Source organism: Antrostomus carolinensis, unplaced genomic scaffold (assembly GCF_000700745.2).
Source record: "Antrostomus carolinensis isolate BGI_N321 unplaced genomic scaffold, ASM70074v2 scaffold19570, whole genome shotgun sequence".
Lineage (NCBI taxonomy): Eukaryota > Metazoa > Chordata > Aves > Caprimulgiformes > Caprimulgidae > Antrostomus > Antrostomus carolinensis.
In genome coordinates this window covers 5,535-28,273 of record NW_010290746.1, presented here as the reverse complement: position 1 = coordinate 28,273, position 22,739 = coordinate 5,535, and the positions used below count along the sequence as shown (strand labels likewise).

Below are 22,739 nucleotides of genomic sequence, written 5' to 3'. Positions count from 1 at the left end.
CAGTGTATCACAACTCAACCAAGTTCTGCATAACACTGTCAAACAGCAGAACGTGCAGCACAGCAGTACTGTGCAAACATACAGCATTTGTAGAGTGTTTTGACTGACCTGGTGACTTTTAGAGATAGGTGCTACTTCCAAACTTAGAAGTGTTCTAAATATTTTCAATTTTGTTTTAAGTTACATTCATTAGTGCCAGTTAAATTCTGGCTCAACAGCAGTTGTACATATTACCCTGTAAAAGCAATGACTAAAGAGAACATAGCAGCAGATGGAGTTGGAAGAGATTTTCATTCTTTCTCATTTTATTATTTTGATAATAAAGTCTTAAAGAAAAAAAAGCCAAATGTGGTGATATGCTGCACTACACAGTCCAAATCACAAGAATGAGAGAAATGTTTTGGTGATCCCCTTCTCCCCGTATCCACCCAAACCTTAGTAGCAATATAAGGCAATAAATTGGAATTAACAAGCCTGTGGTACTGTAGCACCTCAAAACAGCTATTCTACAGCCCTCCTCATGCAACCAGCTTTGTAAAGCTATTTTAAACCTCACTGAGTTGTTGATAAACTTCCAGTCAATCTAAGAAAGTTTTCCAGCCAGTAAAGGCATTAGCTTAGTGAAGAAGTTCAAAAGAGAAGTTAAACTAATGCATTACAATTGTTTTTACGAACTCTCCAGTGGTGCAGCGGCCTTTGCTCCATCAGTGCATTCTCCATCCTCTCCAAGGCAGCTTTACCAGTTCTGAACTTTTCAGAGCTGACTACAAACCATTTGAGCCTAAACACATCTGATTTCTATATATGACTAATTTGAGAAACCAAGTGTGCAGTGGAAAATGGCTTTTCTGTTCCTGTTCATTACCAATTTTCAGAAGGCAGCCAGGCCTGAGAAATGCAACACTATGGAAAGGAGGCTCTAAATTATACTCAGTTATTTAAAATGCTAGAAGTCCCCCATGTATATCAAATGTATTTATTATCCTGGTAATAATTTCCAATACCAGAAAGGTTAATAACTGACCCAGAATTTCAAACTATGTGAGAAAAGCTGTCACTAAAACCAGGTGATAAGCCATACAGGCACACTGCAGCAAATCAAATTTCTATAGCTCCTTATTCAATAGAAAAAAAACACAGGCATTTCCATTCAGCCTGATCCTTCATACAGTTAGTGTGCTCTTTTTGACTGCCCTTTACCCAAATAACTGAAATACAGCTAATATTTAATGCTAGATGCTCACAATGATATTTATATGATACTTCTTTAAAGACTTATTATAAATACAACTAATTGTCAGAATTAGCCAGCCACATTTTGCAGTGTGGCATCCTTGGGTTTTTGAAGGACACATTTATGTGTAACTAAACAGTTGTAGGAATATGCAGTGGACCTGAAGAAAATAAGCCATGTATTCAACTTTCCAATCAGCAAAGGTCTAGCATGATATCTTGCAGAAATGAGAATCAAAACTGCTCTTTTCCTATAAGCCTCTACCTACCTCTGTGCAGATAATCACAAAAATAGCTGTGATAGCTACTTCCAATGTTCTATTTATTGGCAGTATCTATTAAATAGACAATGTAAGACACCAAATAGCATGTTTCTGAAATGCAAGGGGCTGTGGGTGAGTCAAGGTAACAGGTTTGAGAAGACACAAGAATAAACTTCCTCAGATCTCAAAGAGGATGCTGTCCTAAGGCAAAAGCAAGATCTTCTGCTGCATTCTGTTACATCTCTCACAATATGAGGGGAAGAAAAAGAAGAGTGAAAAGTCTGCTAGAACAGACAGCAGCTGCTGTAGTGACAGCCTGAAGAGCCAGAGGAGAGAGGGCTGCCAGAAGGGTTAGGGAGATGGAGAGCATATCACAGGTAAGGTTTGGCTTGTTCAGCTTAAAGAAAGAAAAGGTGAAAAAGGATACAATTGCTACCTATAAATACATGGGGACAGGAGGCTGAACTGGGAGGAAGTGGAGGGGAAATAGCTATATAAAATGATCATGAACAAGTTTAGGCACCAAAAAAAAAAAAAAAAAAAATAATTTGCACTGAAGTCCTGAAATAGCTCCAACAGAAGGAATTCAAGCTAAAAAAACCCCCAAAATTATCTTATGGCAGAGCCTGACAATTCTGTGAAGGATGACAGGATCCTCATCCAGGCAAAGGACTGCAGAAATCTTCAAGTCCTGCATCGCTTCTCTTAGAGAAGACTGTAAGACTATTCTGCTGTGAGAGTTGAGCGTACACAGCAATTTCAGTATAAATCAGACATTTGAAAGGCTCAGCTCCAAACAAATTCCATCCAAGATGAAACTCCACATCTTAAGCCAACACTCTCTTTATTTGATTTAGCTGCTTATAAATTCAACAAGATTAAATTAGTCATTTAGGCAATTTCAGGGTTTCCATTCCTGTGTAACTAAAAACCAAATAAGTTTTAGGGAAAAAAACCAAAGCTTCATACAGACACAACAGATTATGCAGTTAAAATCTTCCAAACCAAGAATATTCAAATAGAGAAATATAATTGCAATAGACTCAGCAATACAGGGAAAAAGGCAAGAGGGATATTCATGTGCTCCAAGAAGCCTACATTTTGAATCAACAGTGTCAGACTTGGAAACAAAAAATGTGTCAGATTCATTTTTCAAAGGCTTAATTTTTACCCTTTCTTTTGGAAAGGGGCAGGGAAAAAAAATCCTAAAGTATTCTAGAAACAACCTTCACTGTTTAATTATTTACAGAAATACATAAAGTGATTTCTCCTATTCCAAGGGGAAAGCATAAATAATTATACAATGCAAAAGCATCCAACAAACTGGCAAAGTATTTAACATGATGAGTGTTATTGATCTTTCTTCAACTCCCTAGTATTCACGCTTATTTCGGAGGCCACAAGAATACTACTGCTATTCTCCGAGAAGCAATTCCTACCTCAGATCAATAGCCATGTATTTTTTTCTTTGCTTTTAACTGCAGTCTGGAAGCAGTTAGTGAAACTTAGTTTGTTGGAGAAATTAAAATACAAGGCAGGCTGACTGCACTGAAGGCAACCTGTGAAGCTACACAACTTGTCTGTTCTATTTAGCCTTCTCTGAAATATTTTCTGACCTACTTACTTTCTATTTGAATTCAGTCTCCTGCATAGCCTGATCAGCTATAAATACTTTTTTACCTCTGTCTAAACACACAATGATATAGATACAGATATACATAATGTACACCTACAGTAGGCTAAAATTCTATGCAGACATACTCTACACACACTGTAACATTTTCTTTAAGCCATGATCTGGCAAACTTACATGAAAGCTCCATCTAGACAGCTGTGTTCCAATTGCACTTACAGGGAAAATAATACCAGACCTTTTGAGGCACAAATAGAAGTTAGAGGAGAGAGGAATTAGAGGCTTGTTTGTGCAGCAAGGAAAGGATTCAAATTAATCCTTTGATGCCAATTCAAGTGAATGATGTACCAGAAGCGAAGGCAGACAGTGTCCAGTAGCAATGATGACGTAATTTTGACTTTCATGATGAACATTAAGTGAACAGGATCAAGGATGTATCTCTACCAGATGCTACTGTAAAGGCATCATTACCCTGGTTCAAACTCTGAATTTTCAACCAGGCAATGCAAACTGCTGTCATTCATCACCATAGAAGGAGTTGTATTATCTGGTAATAGCTGGAGTCCTTTATCCTAGAGAAGGGATGAGCCACTGAGCTGGGGCAGTTTCCACAATTATCACCCCAGCCCACAGTGGCTTTGTCCATCTCTCTTCAACACCCTCTGCACTGGCAACAGCATTTGCTCCATGTGAAGACCAAAGAGTGAGAAATGGACCCTCTAGTCATGAGCTCAAGAAGCACTTACAAGAAGTCTGCTCTAGGTCTCTATTCCACAGCACCCACAAAGCCCCTTCACTGTGGCTAGGGGCCAGGGAAGTTCTGCTCCCTTGTGCTCCCCAAAAAAAAATGAAAGGGAACTGACCCACACGAGGCTCACTGCTTAGCATGCAGCGTTGCTGTCACGACAGCACAGACAGCAGCTCAAATTTGACTTGTTCACACGCAATCCTTACTGTGAAAATGCTCTTGAACAAGAACTAAAATAACCACATTATATTTTATAACCACAATATATTTTCCATTTTGATCAAACCTGGAACATAAGTTTAAGGCACAGATAAAAAGCACTTCAATGGTTTGTATGCTTCAGCTTGCCCAACACAGACAGCTTACTGCAGAAGTCAGCTGCTACAGAGTAAAAAAAAATCACCCAACTACTTCTATAGAATAAACAGGACGAGTCACACTTAACTCCCACTGTTATCTAAACAACACTTCTCTCAGAAAATACCTTGACATTTAGCATAAGTCACATTTTCATATTTTACAGCAGGTATGCTGTTGGGGGGCACAAATTCTCCATGATTATGAACAAGGTGTTTGGTAACTGCCCTAATCAAGAGAAGTATCTCTTCACTGCTGTCATAAATAAGACTAGCCAATTATTCAGTATAGAAACTAGTAAGGTTTAGGTTATGCATAGCAAGTTTAAGAGACCACATTTTGTGTTTGTTTTGGGGTTGGTTTGGTTTTTTTTTGAAGCTGGGGGTGCATTAGAAAAAGCCAAGGCAAATCAATTGGTGTAACTGCTCCCTGAAGAGACAGTCTCCAAGATAAATAAAATGTGGACAAAACAGATGAATAAAAAGAGCAAAGCATCTAGCCTGCTGTCCATCATGTACAGGCACTGTCAGAATGCCATAACAGAGAAGCAGCTCCTACAAAGGAAACAAGTTCTCTTCACAGGAAGAGATTTGCTTCTAAATGACAAAATAACTTGGTATATTATAGGAGAGATTTATGTAGAAAGACTTAATTGTGAGGTTATCCAACCACGTTATTCATTTACTAATGCAAAACACATGCAGAAAAGAAAAAAGAGAATATTGGCAAGCCTCATGCTTATGCAGACACAAATCTCATTATAGTAATAAATCAGAGTCTGTAGTTCTAAAATACACTTTTTTGGGATGAAAGAAAAAAGCAGAGAAAATAGCCATCAGCTATTGAAATTTACTGCTTTCTCTTCCCTTGTGGCAGTCAAATTAAATTCTCTTAAAGTGTGGAAAAACTATGAGGAACCTATGAATTTATTGCACTTCACACACCCAGAATCACTGTTTTATTTGGTGTCACTTGGAAACAAGTGCAACACATGATGGAATTCCTGTGAGCCCCACCAGCACAACTGGCTCCCTACAACTAGTTCCAAACAGCACCAGTCAAAATAACCTGCACCTCAGAATCATCCCTACCACCTCTGGTCCTAGGTCCACTCCTATTCAATGGTTACATCACAGTTTTTTTAAACAAGAAGCATCCAAAAGCTGGTCTTGTCTTTGTTGTATCAGTGACTGCAATTTCCACCCTGTGTGACTTCCTTCTTTCAAACCGTGGCTGTATCAGGTGTCATCACTGTCACCACGCTTTCTAAATTTCAGCTGCTTGTGCCTACATGACAAGAAAGGGGACAGAAGCTTACACTAGTGCTGTGAGCAACAACTGACAGCATACTTTCCTCAGACTGACTTTGCCCAGGAAATATTTTCAAGGCAAAGTATATTTCAGTTTGATTTTTCATCTTAGATGTTTCAGGTCATAGACTTCAAGGTACACTACTTACAGACAGACTCCAGCACTGAGGCGTAACTTAGATTTTGATGGTTCCATCTTGGGTCATCCATGACTCTAGAGTGACACTGACTTTTAAATCCTGAAGACATGAATTCTGGGGGTTTTGGGTTGATTTTGTTTGTTTGTGGAGTTTGGGGGTAGGGGGGGGTGGTGGGAGCTGGTTGGTTGGGGGTTTTTTGTTTGTCTATTTGATTCTTCCATTGTTAGTTTATATTCTGCTGTGCTGTACAAAACCTTTGAACTCAGTCAAATTCAGAAATAAACTCAATACCAATCCCAAATCATTCAAGTCCATTGATAAATGCAAAGTATTAAGCTCTGATACAGATATCTACAGATAGGAGATTGGGCAAAGAAAGTCACATTACTTCCATTCTAAAAATAACAAAACATCAAATTAGTAAAAGAAGGTACCATATCACCATAGAAAAACATACAGTAAAAAAGCCTCAATTCATGTATAACTCAAATACAGATGTTAAGCATTTCTCAAAAGGCTCAGATCAGCTAACAACAGTGACTGACTGACCACTTTGAAATAGCTCCTGCTAGACCTGGCTGAAAGAGTGATACCCTAACTGGAAACACAGGTTTGATAAAATTGAAACACTTTGTAGGTGCAGGTCAATTTAATCAACATTTCTGAGAAAAGAGATTCCCAAATACTCATTCACACATTTTATTAATTCTAGCATAACTACAATACAGGAAATAAAACAAAAAGGAATGTACTAGCCTATGTTTCTAAAACTTGCTTAACCTTCCATTAGATTCATCCACTAAAGGATTTTTACAAGCATCAGCTTTCAAACATGTTTGACTGATTGTTTAATGCAAAATGACTTTAAAGTGATCTAATAATAGCAGGAAACATTTGCATCCCACCTCAGCCTCCTACTTACCTTGTCAACATGTGGGTGCCAGTATTCATCATGTGTTGTCTTGGCTTCTGTGTTGTTTATTCTGGAGAAGAACGTTGGCTTAGTCAGGTACATGGAAGCAGAGCTGATACCAAATGCCTGAGCAATCCTTTGTTGAATTCTCTGTCTCACATCACTGCAAAGAACATAACACAACACAGCAGGCTAAGTGACAACTCTCTCCTGCTTCTTCTATATTCTCCTTCATTCACTGGTACTGCTTCTTCAGAGCTGAGCTTCTTCCTTAGCTAAGAAATCATGGGGAACATATACCCGTTCTTTCTGTCTTATTTTACCTTAAATAGAGGAGATCTACTACATCAAAAAAGAGAACCCTCTAGTGTTTTGGGTTGGGGTTTTTTTTTTTTTTTACTATCAGAATATCAAGAAAAAGAGATGATACCTCTCCTATGGGCTAGGTTTTAAGATTTCTGTGTGTAAACACCCTGTTTTCCTGAAAAATACTATGCATATCTCATTGTTTATTAACTACTGAAAAGATTAGTCTTTCACATATATATATCACTTATCTAAAGCAGATAACTAGAAAGTTGTGTCTTCACAAAGGGTTGCCTCTGGAGCACCTTCAATTGTTTTTACACTAATTTTAAACTAACCAATTAAGTCTCTTGCACCACGAAACTCAGGGTTCTCAGTCAACATACGTATTGGTATCATAACCAGATCTTCCTTAAAAGTGAATGCAAGATACCTTTCCCAACTATTTTCAAAGACTGAACCAAGCTACTTCTACCTTGGCTATTCAACCATCCTATTTCTACCTGCAATTCCTGGGAGACGGGAAGAAAAGAACAGGATTTTAATTTTTAAACTTATAAAAATAGAAGACTAATAATCACACATGCATCAGTACACAGAACTGCTTATATAGCAGCAGGCATTTTTCAGGACAGATATCTATGCACAGCAGGCTAGTGCAGGGCCATCTAGAACTGCCAGCCTTAGGTCAGTCAATGACACTTTTAAAGAGAAGGATTTGTGATGAGTGAAGAATACCACTGGCACATCCCACCAGTAAACACATGCAGCTAGTATTTAACTTTGAGGAAATTTAAAAACCAGTAAAGAATGCAATAACGCAATGAGATTAAATTAAGACATTGAGGTTTTAAAATGTAATCCTCTATGTTTCTTAAAATCTTTGTATTTGCTTCTCCCAATTTTAATACACTCTCAGCTATTGAAGTAGGCTCCCTTTTCTTCCTTCCTGAGTGCTTCAAAAGCAGCACACAAACAAGATATTCTGAGTAAATAAACTTCTCAAGTTGTGCATGGAATTACATTAGTAGTTTTGCATCTTTTCTGCATCAGGCATTTCTCCACTGGGTAGTACTGAACTTCAGCATAATTTTCAAGAAAGTTTTTCCCAAGTATTTCTCTAGGGAACTTAAAACAGTGACTAAAAAGAAGTGAGAGAACTAAAATCAGACCTACAGTGTTAGCCTGTAAAAGTCACCTCTAAAAACTATTTCCACAAGTACTAAAAAAAATCCTAAACACTCATTCTGTTCACATCTGGGGCCTCACCAAAAATAAAAATTAAAAAAAACACATACAGATTTAATTTTTAACCTGTCTCACTTTACATTTTTAGGGGTCTAAGGTTTAGGAGTCAATTCAAGCTGCTTTACATGTGAAATATCAAAACCATTAAACAAAGTCAGAGCCAAGATTTTCAGGTATTTACATGGCTGTGTGAACCAAGGTTTTGAGTTGAGAGCTACATAGTGGTAGTTTGTAAAACTGACATCAAGAAAGGATCTACAGGTCCTTCCTCTCATGCCTGTGGGAGCCTGATCTTCCTGGAGAGACCCCTTTCCAGTAGGCTTTGCTTGTACAAAAGGCCCTTCACAGGATGACCTTTTCATGAGAAAAGGTAGAGGCAAAAAAATAAATATTCAGGATTAGATTATTTTTCATCTTTCCCAGCGTACACACATGGCAAAAATACATGTAATCTATATTGCTGTAAATTAGGTATTCCCAAATTTGAGGCTTGAGTTTAAGAGGTACAACCGAAACCTTGGTAACATGATAGAGCAAAGAGTGACAGGCCACCTCAGCCTCCTGATTTCTTCACATCCTCTGGATACTCTTAGATTTTTAAGCATGAAATACTGTCCTGATACACAAAGTATTATCTGATACATCTCCAACAAATGCTCAAGCAGTTTAGAGTTAATACAAACTATTAAACTGAAAAAAATGTGCCTATAAATATGCACAACATCTCTGCACTGTAATGCTGTGCAAAAAGCTCAATTATAGAGAATCAACAAGAAAAACTAAAAAAAAAAGGCTTATCAGTCATGAATAAATTGCAGATTTCCATTGATGTTTGAATGAATAACCCATATGGCAAAGATCTGCTGAAGCAAGCTCTTAAAAGCAACACCTTTGAGTGTCTAAATGCTTTTTCCTGTTTGAGTATGTACCATACTGCTCAAAAAGTACAGAAACTCCATGAAATTCCTATTTGAGCCAGCACATAGATATTATTTCTACACATAGATTGTGTTTAATATCTACTTTCTAATAATGTGGCATCAGTCAAATCAAATACATAGCCACTAATCTAGAGAGGGAAATGGAAAATATGCAAGGAAAGACTGTTTCTCAATGCATGTGAATAACAACCAGGACTTCTCACTTTGTCATATATAAGTGGCTGCAGTTCAAAATAAATTTAAGAAAGCCACATAAAGTATAAAAGAACTTAATGCCTAATGTAGAGAGTGGGAGGGAATTAAGATGCAGAACACTGATCTTACTACAAAACATTGCATTGTGCTGTTGTAACTAATGACAAGGAGATCTTGGCTTGCAGCTGATGTAAGAGGGTGTAAAAAACATCCATTTACAAGTTTGGTGCCAAAGGCAGGGATAACTGTGCTGCAGAAGGCAAGTTTTGTGGGGTGCTTTGTGATAATCTTGGTTGCCCTTCATCCACATTTATCTGATTGCAGAAGTCATCAACAGGTTGACAAACTTGTCAGTGCAAACATGAACTCTGCTTCAAGCTCTATAAGGTGTCCCAGGCCCCTCTTTGTGAGAGCAAATTAAACACCGTACATGGGAATCAAATGTTTACCTTGCAGTAGGTGCAAAGGCATGAGTTTTTAGAGATGAAGTGTTCCCTAGAATCCTGTAAAGCATGTATCTGAACACATGCACCTGTGTACTTCAGCTCATTCTGTGCCCACTCTCTGCCAAATACAGCAGGTAGCTGTTTTCAAAAATAGTAAAGTCACTTTTCAGCCTATAAAAACTCTTCTGTACAGCCTGCTTTCCAATGACCTGGCCATTTCAACATTTATCGGTATCATGACTGCTAGTTTTTCTTTTCATTCTTTTCTTCCTTGCTATTCCAGACACAGCCTATCGTAAATATAGTCTATTGGTAAAATGCATAAGGACAAACATGTTGGAGTTCATGTGTAAATCACATGACAAGATAATCCAAATTTCACCTTAGAAGGTGCTATTAAGGAAGGAATGAATGAGCCCAGAAATTCTGGCTACCTTGGAGCTGGTACAGTAAGAGCCACATTGTTCCCCCAGCCACTTCTCATATGCACCCAGAAGAAGCAGGAGCCTCAGGCAGGAGCTTCCCCTCCCTTCTCGATCCTGGCCCACTCATTCTTTACACCTCTTCCTCCATATCCCACACATATCAAAAACTGTTGGGAGAGCTTTGGTGTACTATAGCTACAAGGAAAATACTTTTTTATGCTGGAGAATGCAAGTATTCATTTTCAAAAACACAGCAACTATTCTACCCATTCAAACTGCTTAGGGTGTACCCTGGCTCTGACCAGATGCACTGAACAGAGCTCTGCTGTAGCAATAAACAAACAAGTACAGCACCCAGTCAACAACAGAAGTAACAAATGAATCCCTCCTATAATTTGTCAGCAGCAATCCTTGTACATTTGCACTGAGTCACTGGATAATACCAAAATGCACAGCCCACACTCAGGGAAAGACAGAACAGAATTCCCTGAAAAGAACACATGACCACATTCTGTAAAAGCAGTTACTGAAATCTATTTGGAGTCAGTTGGATGAGAACGAGGTGGGGGGGAAGCCTAAGTAGCTAGAAGTCTAAGGAACATACAGCTCAAGTGAAAGGATGTTCACTAGATTGCAAAGTTGCCAGCTTAGTGTATCAGCAGCAGCACGAAGGACTGAGTGAAACAACTAAAAGTGCCACAAAAAAGTTTGAGAGACACAAGCTCTGCCAGACCAAGCAAAAAAAAAATGCACAGTTAGGAGCCACTGCAAAGTGTGATTCAAATACAGTGACAGGAACACTCAAAGCTTTGCAAAACTACACAACTTCTCTAGCCCACTTGTCAGCATCTCTGCAATGTTCCCAGTGACAAGCACCAAAGGCAGCAGAAGCAAAGCAATGCTCTTCTACAGCCAGAAAGTTTTAACAGAAATCACACATGCAGATCAAATATAGGCAGAAAGCAAAATATCAGCTTTTCCTCTGCTCTTTCTAGGTCTCTACCTTATTAAGTTGTAAGATTTTGGAATAAATCTTTCTTAGTGTCATTTTCTACTGAAGTCACAACCCTTAAAGCAAGCATGCAGATTTAAAAGGTCTCTCTTCTGGATAAAGATGCTATTATGTGAAAGGAAGAATTGCTGTAATATGCTTGGCAGATGGTGGTTAAAGCATCAGCCTAGAAACCATAACTGATTCTGAAGCAACATAACTTTGACAGAGACAGCTCACAAACCAGGCTCCTGGCTCAGAATGCCTACTCAGATTTGTTATTGTTGCAATCAAGTAATACTTAGACATGAATTACATTTAGTTATTTCTCTCAAGAGTGTATTTTTAAACTGACCTCAGTAGTTAAGTGAAAGGAATAAAGATAAATGCTCCCAAGAATAGCATAAAATCATTCATTAAGGACATAAGGTACTGCAGTCCATGTTAAAGCACTGCCATTAATAGGAATAGAGGCATTTAATGATATGTTTTGTATTAAATTCATATCCAGCAGACTGAAACATCCCCCACACTGGAATGAAATACCAAGAGAAAATTGATATTACCTAGCAGTTGTCTCATCTCACAGTGTAAGGAACAGAAATTCATAAGAATTATTGAAAAACTGAATGTTTCTATGAAACAGAAATATTCTTTAGTAAGACAATCCCTCCATACAGTCATGGTATTTCTACAGATTCTTTGATGTTCTACAGAATGCAAGGCAATACAAAGACTATTTTCAAATTATTCTCCACTACCTTGGTGAGGTAGAAACTATATAATTCTTCTACACAATCAAAGTTCAATAATAACTGAGGAAGCATCTCAATTTTGTTATTTTGGGGGCAGAAGTAAACACATGTTAAAGAAGTTCATTTATAAAGACAACAGTATCTAAAAATAGTTGTTGAATAGAAATAAGTTTTAAGTGGTTAATATATTAATACAAATAATATTAGTATAGTAATAAAACTAATAAACCTATTTGGCTACTTAATACTACTTCTACCACTAGAGGGAGGTCATATTCCTTCACAAAGGCAAGACAAAAAAGAGTTAAAATGTTCAAGCCAGGTACATTTTAAATTATGAGAAAGCAATTGAAATGCATAACTAAAGATTTACCATGTCTAGTCAACAAAGAATGCTTGTTCCTAAACTTTGGCCACACACCTTCAGAGACACATGAAACTTGTTATATTTGGTGTCTTCGTTAAGTAGATGAGCAGGTCTACAGGAAAGCTAAAAGCATCAGATGCCAAAGCTATTACATTATAGCACTATTTCATATTCTGGCTTCTTAGGGGGAAAGTATGCTCTGCTTCTCTAGCCAGAACATTAGTAATTTGAAGTCCTTCTACTTCCAGCTTTACCACTTAGTGTTTTACTACACTTCACCCAAAAAAAACACAAGTTCATAATGTAGTAATAGTACAGGATTGTCTTTTTCATCTAACACAACACCTCTTGGATAACATGTGTCAAATAAAGAGTTAATGCTGAAGGATTTTACATCCCAGCTATAACGTTCCAGCAAATAACCACAGAACTCAGGTGAAGCAGCTCTCCTTACTTGCAGGGCTGGCATCAGCCCTTTACACAGAAAGGGAAATGTGTAGTGCTGCCATCATTCTGATTAAATTTACACCATCAGTACTGTCCTGACACTGGTAATGCACCTAAATAACATACACTGTTTTGAACTTATCAGGAAGTGACCAAAAGGTCCTTTTACTTCTTTTCCTCAATGCATCTTAATTCTCACAGAGATTACTATTTGAGCTGCAAAATCAATTGTATATCTGAACCCTAAGGACATCCCCTCCAAATCCACATTCTACAAAAAAAAGTTATGTTTTGTGATTAGTTCAGCAGTTACTGAAAATCTTTACCGATATAATGCAAAATCCTCTTCTGTGAAGATGTCTCGAATTTTGTCCCCAAAGTACCTGAAAAATTAAACAACAGTCTAAAACAAGAGTTGCCAAATCAGATTGCCCAAGTAACACCAAGATGCATTCTCACCCCTATCTGTGCTTTACCCACAATCAAAAAGTGAAAACACAACACAAAACAATCCTACAAGTGCTTTTGAGCATGACGTTCCAAAAGCATTACTAAAAGATTAAATGTTAAATGAATAAAGGATCAAGATGCAGCAATTGATAGTGGAATTCCCCAGACAAAAAAAGTCCCTTCCCACATCATGGCATAAGCATGTGGATTTTTAAGAGTTCAGACTACTTGATTTCTTCCACTGCTGACAAACTGGACTATAACTGAAAAAATATTATTTACTGGTACAAGAAGAACAGTCCAAATAGAGGTAATGGTAGCTTTCAAAGAGCCCAGTTCAACAGAAGATCAGTTTTCATGCCACAAAAGCTCTTTAACAGGTCATGGAAACTGTGGTGAATCTAAGCACCTTCTACAGTTTGTCATTACTAACCCCAGCCCACAGGGCTTGAGTCATTTGGAAAGGCAATGAGCACTGAAGGTGGAGGGTAACAAGACAGGCAGCAAGCCACGGTCCCGTTTTACCTGTACAGATTAACAAAATGCTTCCCCAGTGAAAGTGCTCCAGAGTGCAAGTCCAAAATCGATGCCTGGGAAAAGAAACAAAAAAGTAGGAAAAATGAGCATGAAAAGGTTTTATCATTATTTAACTGTGACATTTAATAACTGTCCCAAGTTGGCACTCACTTTCTACAGCCTCCCAAGTAAAAATATTCGTTTCTAGCATTTGGTTTCACAATATTAATGCTTACAACTACAAACCTCCCTCAGTTTGCTATATAGATGCACAAAATATCCAGGTACTATGAAAAAAAGCCTAGGACTGCTACTCCTGAGATTCAAATCTGACATACAGAATTGCCAGAGTCTTTCTCCAAGGGCTAAGGGTAAGACACTGTTTTTTCCAGATCTCTTCTTGAAGACATTGCCCTTCCACACAAAGATGACTAATTTTCCAGTATTTGTGAAGCACTCAAATAGCAGCACTAATATTTACCTTGCCCAACATTTGTTATTAAAACTTCTCTTTCACCAAGAGTTCCTGTATACTTTTCATATTTAATATGGACATAAAAGTATATTTAAAAGAACAATTATAATTCTAAGGCTTACTACAGCCAAACTTTCTTTTCCTCAATTTCTAAACCACTGTAAAAGAAAAACAGAGAGTAAAAAGTTTTACATATGAAAATTCAATTCATTTCTTCATCCAATTCAAGCCAAACACTTCTGCTGCGCTCCAGACCAAGCTAAGAAGATTAGTATTCACATTTGCCAGGATAGAGAGCTAACTCTCCGGACTCTAAATTATTTCTCTAAATTGAATAAAGTACACTTCTGTATGTCCCTTGCTGTCCACAAAACACATGTTTGTTTTGCATCAGTTAAACAGTATTTAAAAATACGACTGCTTAATAGCAGTCTTTTTTTATAATAAAAATATCAAGTAGCAACAGTTAATTAACTGGACTGGCACCAAAGTAATGACATCTTTGATATACAGTATCTGGGCAAAAGCACTCATCTTGGAATTTGGCATTTCTTGATGCACCACATACCATTCACATTATTCTAGCAAAATCCAAACAATATTAATACCACTAGGTGAGCTGCATGGAAAGAATGATAACTTCCACCTTACCAGCACCAAGAATTTCTGGGCATGGTTGGAACAGTACTGTTTGAAGCCACTTTGTGTCTTTACTCAAATACAGACAGGCTGGTGAAAGAGCAGCAGGAAATGATCAGTCCACAGGCGTGTCAGAGCTGCAGTGCCAGGCCAGCAATACAGCTTCACATTCACCCCTAGTCTCAAAGCACTTTTCTCCCTCCTGCCCTGGATCATGTTGGAGGAAGCCACCCATGAGTCTCTCAGCAAAAGAAAACTGCTGTAGGCTCAGAGTAATTACTCTGAGCTTCACAGCTGAATCATGAGAACCTCACTAAAGTCTCTTTTTAAGAGGAGATAGTAACAACCTTCTTTTAATAAACATACTCAAATAATTTTATTTACCCCTTTAAAGATATATATTGTAATGAGCTATTCAAGTGGACATAGCATGAGCTTTTCAGACCTTCCCTTCCCACAGTTGTCTAAAAGCCTCAGAGGACTGTTATAGAAACAAGTAATCTCAGTCATGTAAGAGCAGTTCTTGTAACAAGCTTTACTCAAGCTTCAGAAGCAAAATATTTTCATTCATTGGTTTCTGGTTCTGTACAATAATCTAAGCTAGAGCTAGAAGCAGTAAAACTGCTCCTGTGTAGCTTCAAAAATATGCTTGTAATCATGTTAAAGTAGATTATAAGGAGAAGTAGCAGGACACATCTGAAAAGATGAAGTTAATTTAAAAACAAATTGCCTTTCAAATACTTTCAACATGCTTTCCAAACATATACATTTCTTCTCACTCTTCAAGCTCCAGATGATTACATTTGGGAAGATCCAAAAATAACTAAATGAATCAATAAAAGACACCCCCAAAAATGGTAGGTATTCATAGCTGAAAAGATAATAGCTACAATATAAAGCCTAGAAAAGCCAGATGAAGACTGAAAAGGAAATCTGAAAAAGAAAGAATATTCTTCAAGGTTCTTTCAGACAGGGGAAAACAACCGAATGCCAAACATAGATGGGGACTTGATTACACATGAGCACAAGAGCTATTTGTTTAACAACTACCTTTGAAAATGAAACACATTTATTTTGGTCTCTGCCATTTCAGAATATTAAACATTTTTAGCATCATTTCCTGCACTGAGAATACCTTGATGGGAGCCTGTGTCAACACCACTACTTCAGGTTCAGCTATCTGATCAAGGGTCAGCCTGCAATTCAAGTCAGTGTTCCCAGGCTAAAAACTCTACAAAGTTTATCTAAAGATGGCAGGAACATTGCAAACACACATACCCACACACTTATTTCCAAGAGATTGTTTAACAGAACTACCCCAGTTTATAGAACTTCTGTAGAAAGGAAATTGAACTTCCTTTAAAAAAAAAAAAATAAAATAAAGCACAAATATAAGTTATTTTGACCCTTGTATTGTTAGTCCCACATTCTCCACTCTCTCACTGCTAAAAGGATTCAAAACAAAAATGGAAGTAACCACCACTTCTCAGCATATGGCAAAAAGGATCAATTTCCATGTCTTGCAAAGCATGACAGGCCCTGCCTTTGATCCTCACTAAGAGATTGCCAGCCACTAAATATATATTGACTTTTACAGCAATTCCTCCACTCTTTAAAAGTTTTAAGGATGCTTTTAAAGGAAACAGCAGACACATTGCCCAAAAGAGAAAAATGCAAAATACTTTCTTCTATTTGTCTATAGAGGAGCAGGTAGCACTCAAAGCCTTCCTCACTCCTTCTGTGGGAACACTCACACACTCCAGCTGAGCAGAGGGAAGAGCAATGAAGGTTCTACATCGCCACCAATTCCTGGGCAGCATCTGACCTGCTGTCACTGCAAGCAGTCTTAGACAGACTCTCAAAATAATACCACCTTTAAATATCCTTCCCTTCTTGAATCTTGAGAGCAGATGGACAAGGGTTACCTAGGGTTCTTAGGGTAATGCCTCTTAAAAGTTACAATGATTAATTATGAGACACAAGCATAACCGATGTACATCATCCAGATTGCTGGAGGTACACTTTATTGTTGTGGAAATTAAAAGGCCATATTTGGCTATAGAGTCCAGTACAAGTTTATACTGGATATAGATTAGACACAACCAGTTCCTCTCCAGCTTCCTAGAGTTAAGTCTGGATAATCACACCAACAGACAGCTGTAAGTAAAGTGAAAGACACACTGCCAAGTATGTCCTTCACTCCTGACAAGTATGTGTTGCCTAAGTGCTATCAGGAGGCTAATTAGGAAGGAAGAAAACTGTGTCCTGTAGTAGAGGTATGAGTTAGGACAAGTAGTATGCAGAGGCTTTATCTTCTCCCTAGAAAACACAGAGCTGACAGCATTTTGAGGACTTCAGAGTTTGTATGGGAGGGCTGAAAGCAGAATAAGGAGGGATATGGTCTGCAGAACCACTGTTCTGTGCACAGGTTCGTGGGTCCACATCAGAAACCCTTGTTTGGTATCACAGCTACATAGGTTGTTTGTTTCTCCCAGTGACTGAGAAATTTAATTTTCCCCTGCAAAAAGGGGGTCCAGGTGGTTACTCCTGTCAGATTTTCTGCAACACAGGAAATAGGCTGCACCAAGGGATTTCTTTTCTGGGTCTTCTAAATAGTAAATGAGTCATTTTATTTACATTCGAGAGATGTTGTGAGAGCAGCACCTACAAAGATGTGAATGAATGAGTCATGACTAAAGTAGTAACGCAAGCAGAAGTAGTATGCAAGAAAGAAGAAAGAGAAGTGTCATTATCTTTATAAAGAAAAAACCTAAGCTGAGGCAAACATCAAGAGAATTAATGCAATTCACATTCTGTGAATAAGGAGCAGAGTATAAAACTATTTCAGAGACAGAGACGTACAAGGCAAAGCAGCATACTGGTGGAGAAGATGCTCCTGTTTGGATTCTGTTGAAAGTTAGACTAGAAGGTTACAATGGCATCTTCTGGCCTCACTGTGTGCTTGTGTAAATAAAAATAAATCTAGGAAAAACTGCAAAGGAAGGTAAGAAAGCTCAGCATGACAGCTGGGGCATGAGTCCTGGGAGATTTCAATAATTCAAATGTTTGCCAAGACTTTCTCAACACAAAAGGATGAAAAGGGAAACAAGTTTTTGTGCTATACTTCAGTCCTTGAAGGAAGCAGAAAGGGCAAAGAGACAAGAGAATTGACAGTCACAAACTGCAAGTTTAGGTCTTTACATTATTAAATTATATCCAGACACAGACACAAATCCATTTCTGTGAATTCAAACTATAAGTAGTATGACAGACAAAAAAAAAAAAAAAAGAAATCAGACATCTTGCTTAAGAAGGTGTTAAGAGGAAATTAGAGAGCATGAAAATGCAGTCTGCACTCCAGTAGAAAACTGAAGAAGTTTTATTTGGAATAGTGGAGAGATCAAATTGGCTAAGAAAGAATTAAAAAGAATTCAACAGAAACAAGAAGTTATTTAAGGAATTTTTAAGGAATAAATTAGTCTTAGAACAGACATAATTGGACAGAATTAACCAAACACTCTAAAGCCAGACCTAATCCAACAGGCTTGAAGCCTGAGAGGCACACAGGCAATGCAGCTAGATGAAGTAAGACCTGAATCGTTTTATATACTACATAAGTAAGAGATTTGAAAAGACAAAAGGCTTAAATCAAGAAAGACAGTTTCATCTATACATTATCAGCACACATCCATCAGTATTTAATGACATTTGTGAGCCAAGATAACACTATAGGGAAAAAATAGACACTCCAAGACACAGGGAATACAAGCACACACATCAAAAAAGAAAGAGGAAAACAGCAGGATAGGGGAGAAAGAGGCATAAAAAAAATAGGTAAAGAGACTGTATTTAAAGGCTTCTCCTAAACATGTTTTCCTAGAAACACTGGTCAGCTTTTGGTTTTAGCATCTTTCAGTGTTAATCCACTATTTTGGATAAGGCCTCAATGCAATACAACACAGCTTTCTTCCTGCACCTTTCCCCAAGGAGTAACAACATGCAAGAGCTTCTCACATTTACAGATTATGAGAAACATGAGAAGGCTTGGATCAGAGCCCAGACCTCTCAATGGACATCAGATTTGGTAACAGACTTATTTTATTGCAGCAATAGAATCTTCTTTTCCCCGCCTATTTCCCTCCCCTTTAAAAGAAAAAAACCTCACAATGATGATTCGAAAAATTATGGAGATGATGGATTTATATTTGTCTGACACTCTGGCTTGTTATTCAAGTGAGCCAGCTCAGGTCCCCTGCCCAGCTCTGTGCACTAGGCAGCAAGTTCACCTCCCCTCCTGTCATTTCCAAGCTTTCTCCATCTCATTTTCCCCAATTCCTGGACACCCAGCTGGACATCAGCTTTCTGTGGTCCAAATCCATGAAGCTGTCTGTATTATGCACTGCCTTTCTAATCCCTCTTTGTGGAAGTCTAATGAAAAACCACATATAGGTCCTGGAAGAACAGGATAGGAAACCCACTTGACAGCACTGATTACAGGAGTTAAACCAGAGGTCCCAACAGGCACAGTAATCAGGGCAAAGTGGCAAATTGTGGAACCACAGAACTGAAAAAAATCCAAGGGATCCTGACAGAACTGAGCAGAGAATGTTAAATCTTTCTGTCCTGGTTTTTAGCTAGGACAAGAGCTGGGTTTCCTTTTCAGTACCTAGAATAGTGCTGCGTTTTGCTTTTCAGCCTGGGATTTGTTATGAGAGAGACACTGAGAACATCCCCATGTTGCATTTGTGTCCCTGGCACTGAAGGACTTTGTGTTTGTCCGTCTGCAAGCGCAAGATCTCAGGGGGTGAGGAATATTGCAGTGGATCAGCTCCATGGGCGTTGGGCTCTGCCAAGGGGCTGTTCCATTCCCTGTCCCCCATGGGCAGGAGATTCATGAGGGGCTCTTCCTCTCTTGCTCTCTCTGGCTTTCGCTCGGGCTCTGGCTCTCCCGGGATTGCGGTTTCGGTTCAGGATTGTGGCTCCTCCAGGATCGTGATCTGGGAACGGGCCGGGCTCGGTCAGTGGGGGGGTGAGCAATGGCACTGGGTGTCACTCATTTGCATATTTTATTACTGTTATCGTTATCACTACTATTTTAATATTAGTATTATTTTAAATTTTCTCTCTATTATTAAACTGTTCTTATCTCAATCTACAAGTCTCCTTATCCTTGCCCCCCCAATCCTCTCCCCTATCCCCTGGGGGTGGGGGGGCAGTGGGTGAATGGCTGTGTTGGCTGCTGGCCAAGGGCTACCCCAGTGAAACTATCACACTTTTAAATATACTGATTCAGATGGGCAGCCCTGCTTAAGTTTCTAAGGTTATATTTTTGCAGATCTTTCTCAGCAATCACAAGGACAATAAAGTTTTGTTTTGTTTTTTTCATTGAAACTTTTCTCCATTTCTGCTAATATATGCCCTAATTCAACAGAGGCCTAGAGAATTGGTTTTGTTTACAAATACTCAATAAACAGTTTCTGTTCATACACAAAAACATCCTGAGATCAAAGACAGGGAGAAAGAAATTAAAATAAATGTGGTTGTTAAAGAGAAGTGGGTTTGGATTTTTAAAGATTATTTAAAGGTCTACTTAAGACATTAAATTGATTTTTTTGTCACTACACAAAACCAATCTTTACACGGCACTGTGAACCACTGTAATTTAGTTATAGAAGTCAAACTTGTGCAGTTCTGCTACTCTAACTGTTTCTAGATGGTGAAGGCAAAATCAATTCAAAACACGTGCTAGATAGGAAGCGTCAACTGTATTGCAGAAGTCACAAATTATACTGCTAGCAGAAGTATTAATGGGAGATAAAATAACTTTCACAAATTTTTTTCCAAGTCTGAGAATTTTTCCTTCCGTTCAGTTTCCTCTCCTTTAGCCCCAAAAATGCATTTATAATCTTGCCTTGGCAGTAAAAGAATGTAAAAAGTAACAGGACACTGCTCACCCCTCCATCAGATCCTCCCAAGGACAGTCCCCTCTCTGCTATTCTGCAGGCAAAACAATAACCTCAGATGAGAACTGAAGTCTGATTACTTTGTCCTTTAATGTCATTATTTACAACATGTAACTCTTCAGTAAGTGTTTGATGCATCAGATGTAACCCACTTGAGCCGAGAAGAGAAGCTGCCATTTATTTGAAAGTGAATATGCAGCCTGTCATGAAAATAAAGTATCTATGTTGCAGATCATTTCTGAGCTTGTAGCCTCCTTCCATAAACCCCCAAAACACCCTCCCCCCTCCAAAAAAAAAGATTATCTTTCAAATACATTCTAACAAAGATTAAACAAAAAAATCCAGATCTTTATTCTTTGGGGCAGTGTAAATAAACCTGTACAATGCAGAAACACTCTATCAAAATCAGAGGCCCAGCTGAATTTGAAATCAGAGGGGCAGCCTGAGGAGCGAACAAAGCACTTCTACCAGCTGCACATCGCTTCCAGCAGGACAGTGACATGCCTCACTTACATCATTATCAAGTGCAAATCAGAAAGCCAATGATAACTTTTCTAACTGCCTAATTTGACAGTGTCCCCTGCTATTTCATTTAAACTCACCACTTAATGTTCATAGAGGACTAAAGGGTCAGCAGTAGCTTATAATTACCCAGAAAAAGACTCAGCTGAAAGGAAGCTTATGCTGTTTTGTTCTGGTTTTAAAGGCCAATGGAACAAAAGGCCAAGTGAAAATCCTTCAAAACTTATTAATTTTCTTTTTTTCTCTACAACACTCCTGCTCCACAGAGCTAGGCAGATTCTCTATGAAAGAGAACTGCCTTCACTACAGCAAAAAAAGCAAAATGGCTTTTAAAAAAAGTTTAGTGTTTTAACCAGTTTAAGCCATCCTCCTTCAGCTAATGAGCTTTGTGCTACACCTTAAGCACTTGCACACTGTCATTAAAGTCAGTGCTCAGAAGTTAAGAGCTAAAAGAAAAATTACCTACGGATTCTTTCAGCTTCTTCCCTTGTGATCACTGCATCAGTCACACCTCTTCCACACTTTCTAGGAGTGCACCCTGGAACACAAAGGGGAAGAGAAAAAAAGATCATATTTAAAAAAAGATTCAAAACAAATATCTACTATTTTTATTCTCCTACTCTCAGATTCACAGCATTCAGAAGGTGTATTAACAATCTCTGAATTTTTAGATCACTTAAACTACAAGAAAGTTACATCTCCATTTTGATGTGTTTTGCACTGCAATCAGAAAGCAAACAAGCCAGCCAATGTCACTGTAGCTTCTGCACAGATTCAAGTCCCCAGAGCTCACCTAACCTACACCACTTTGCCTGCTATGGCCAGTTCACCTGTATTCACCTGTAATTCAGGTGAATTACACCATCTAAGCTGACAAGTTATTTCCTGCTATGTCTGTAATGCACTTCAACACAATGGAGCTGATGTAAAAGGAATGAATCTCAACCCACAAAGTAGCACAGCCGCTGGAGATGTGGCTGTCACACATGACCCAGAGCCTCCAGTGTTTTAGGTGAAGCAAAATACACACCAATACCATGCCTTTAAAAACAAACTACTTTTCTTGTTGATCTGAAAATAATTATTCCAAACTTTAAATTTGTTACAAGTCATTACAAGCTTTAGGAATAAAACTGACAGTCCTTTGCACATCTACCACTTCAAGCTAGATAAGATGGCCTTTGTTTAATTAGGCAGTATCAAGAGATGCATCTGTATCTCAATGTACATGCAGCAAGACAGACAGATCCAGTGATTCTTCTTTAAGGGCGAATGTCAGGAGGATGGACCCAGGCTCTTCTCAGTGATGCCCAATGGTAGGACAAGGGGCAGTGGGTGTGAGCTGGAACACAGGAGGTTCTGCTTAAACTTCAGAAGGAACTTCTTTCCAGTGAGGGTGCCAGAGCCCTGGGACAGGCTGCCCAGGGAGGGTGTGGAGTCTCCTTCTCTGGAGACA

At 38.4% G+C, this 22,739-nt stretch overlaps 1 protein-coding gene across 1 annotated transcript in view; it reads right to left on the bottom strand.

Moving 5' to 3' along the window:
- OGFOD3 (2-oxoglutarate and iron dependent oxygenase domain containing 3) overlaps positions 1 to 21,821 on the bottom strand; it is a gene marked incomplete at its 5' end in the record, with an annotated part of 35,501 nt that extends 13,680 nt beyond the window's left edge. Inside the window, 5 exons of the mRNA XM_010174333.1 lie at positions 6,607 to 6,760; positions 13,045 to 13,101; positions 13,694 to 13,758; positions 20,753 to 20,795; positions 21,746 to 21,821. Coding sequence (XP_010172635.1) covers positions 6,607 to 6,760; positions 13,045 to 13,101; positions 13,694 to 13,758; positions 20,753 to 20,795; positions 21,746 to 21,821 — 395 coding nt within the window. The remainder of the gene's footprint in view (positions 1 to 6,606; positions 6,761 to 13,044; positions 13,102 to 13,693; positions 13,759 to 20,752; positions 20,796 to 21,745) is intronic.
- Positions 21,822 to 22,739: the final 918 nt, after the last annotated feature.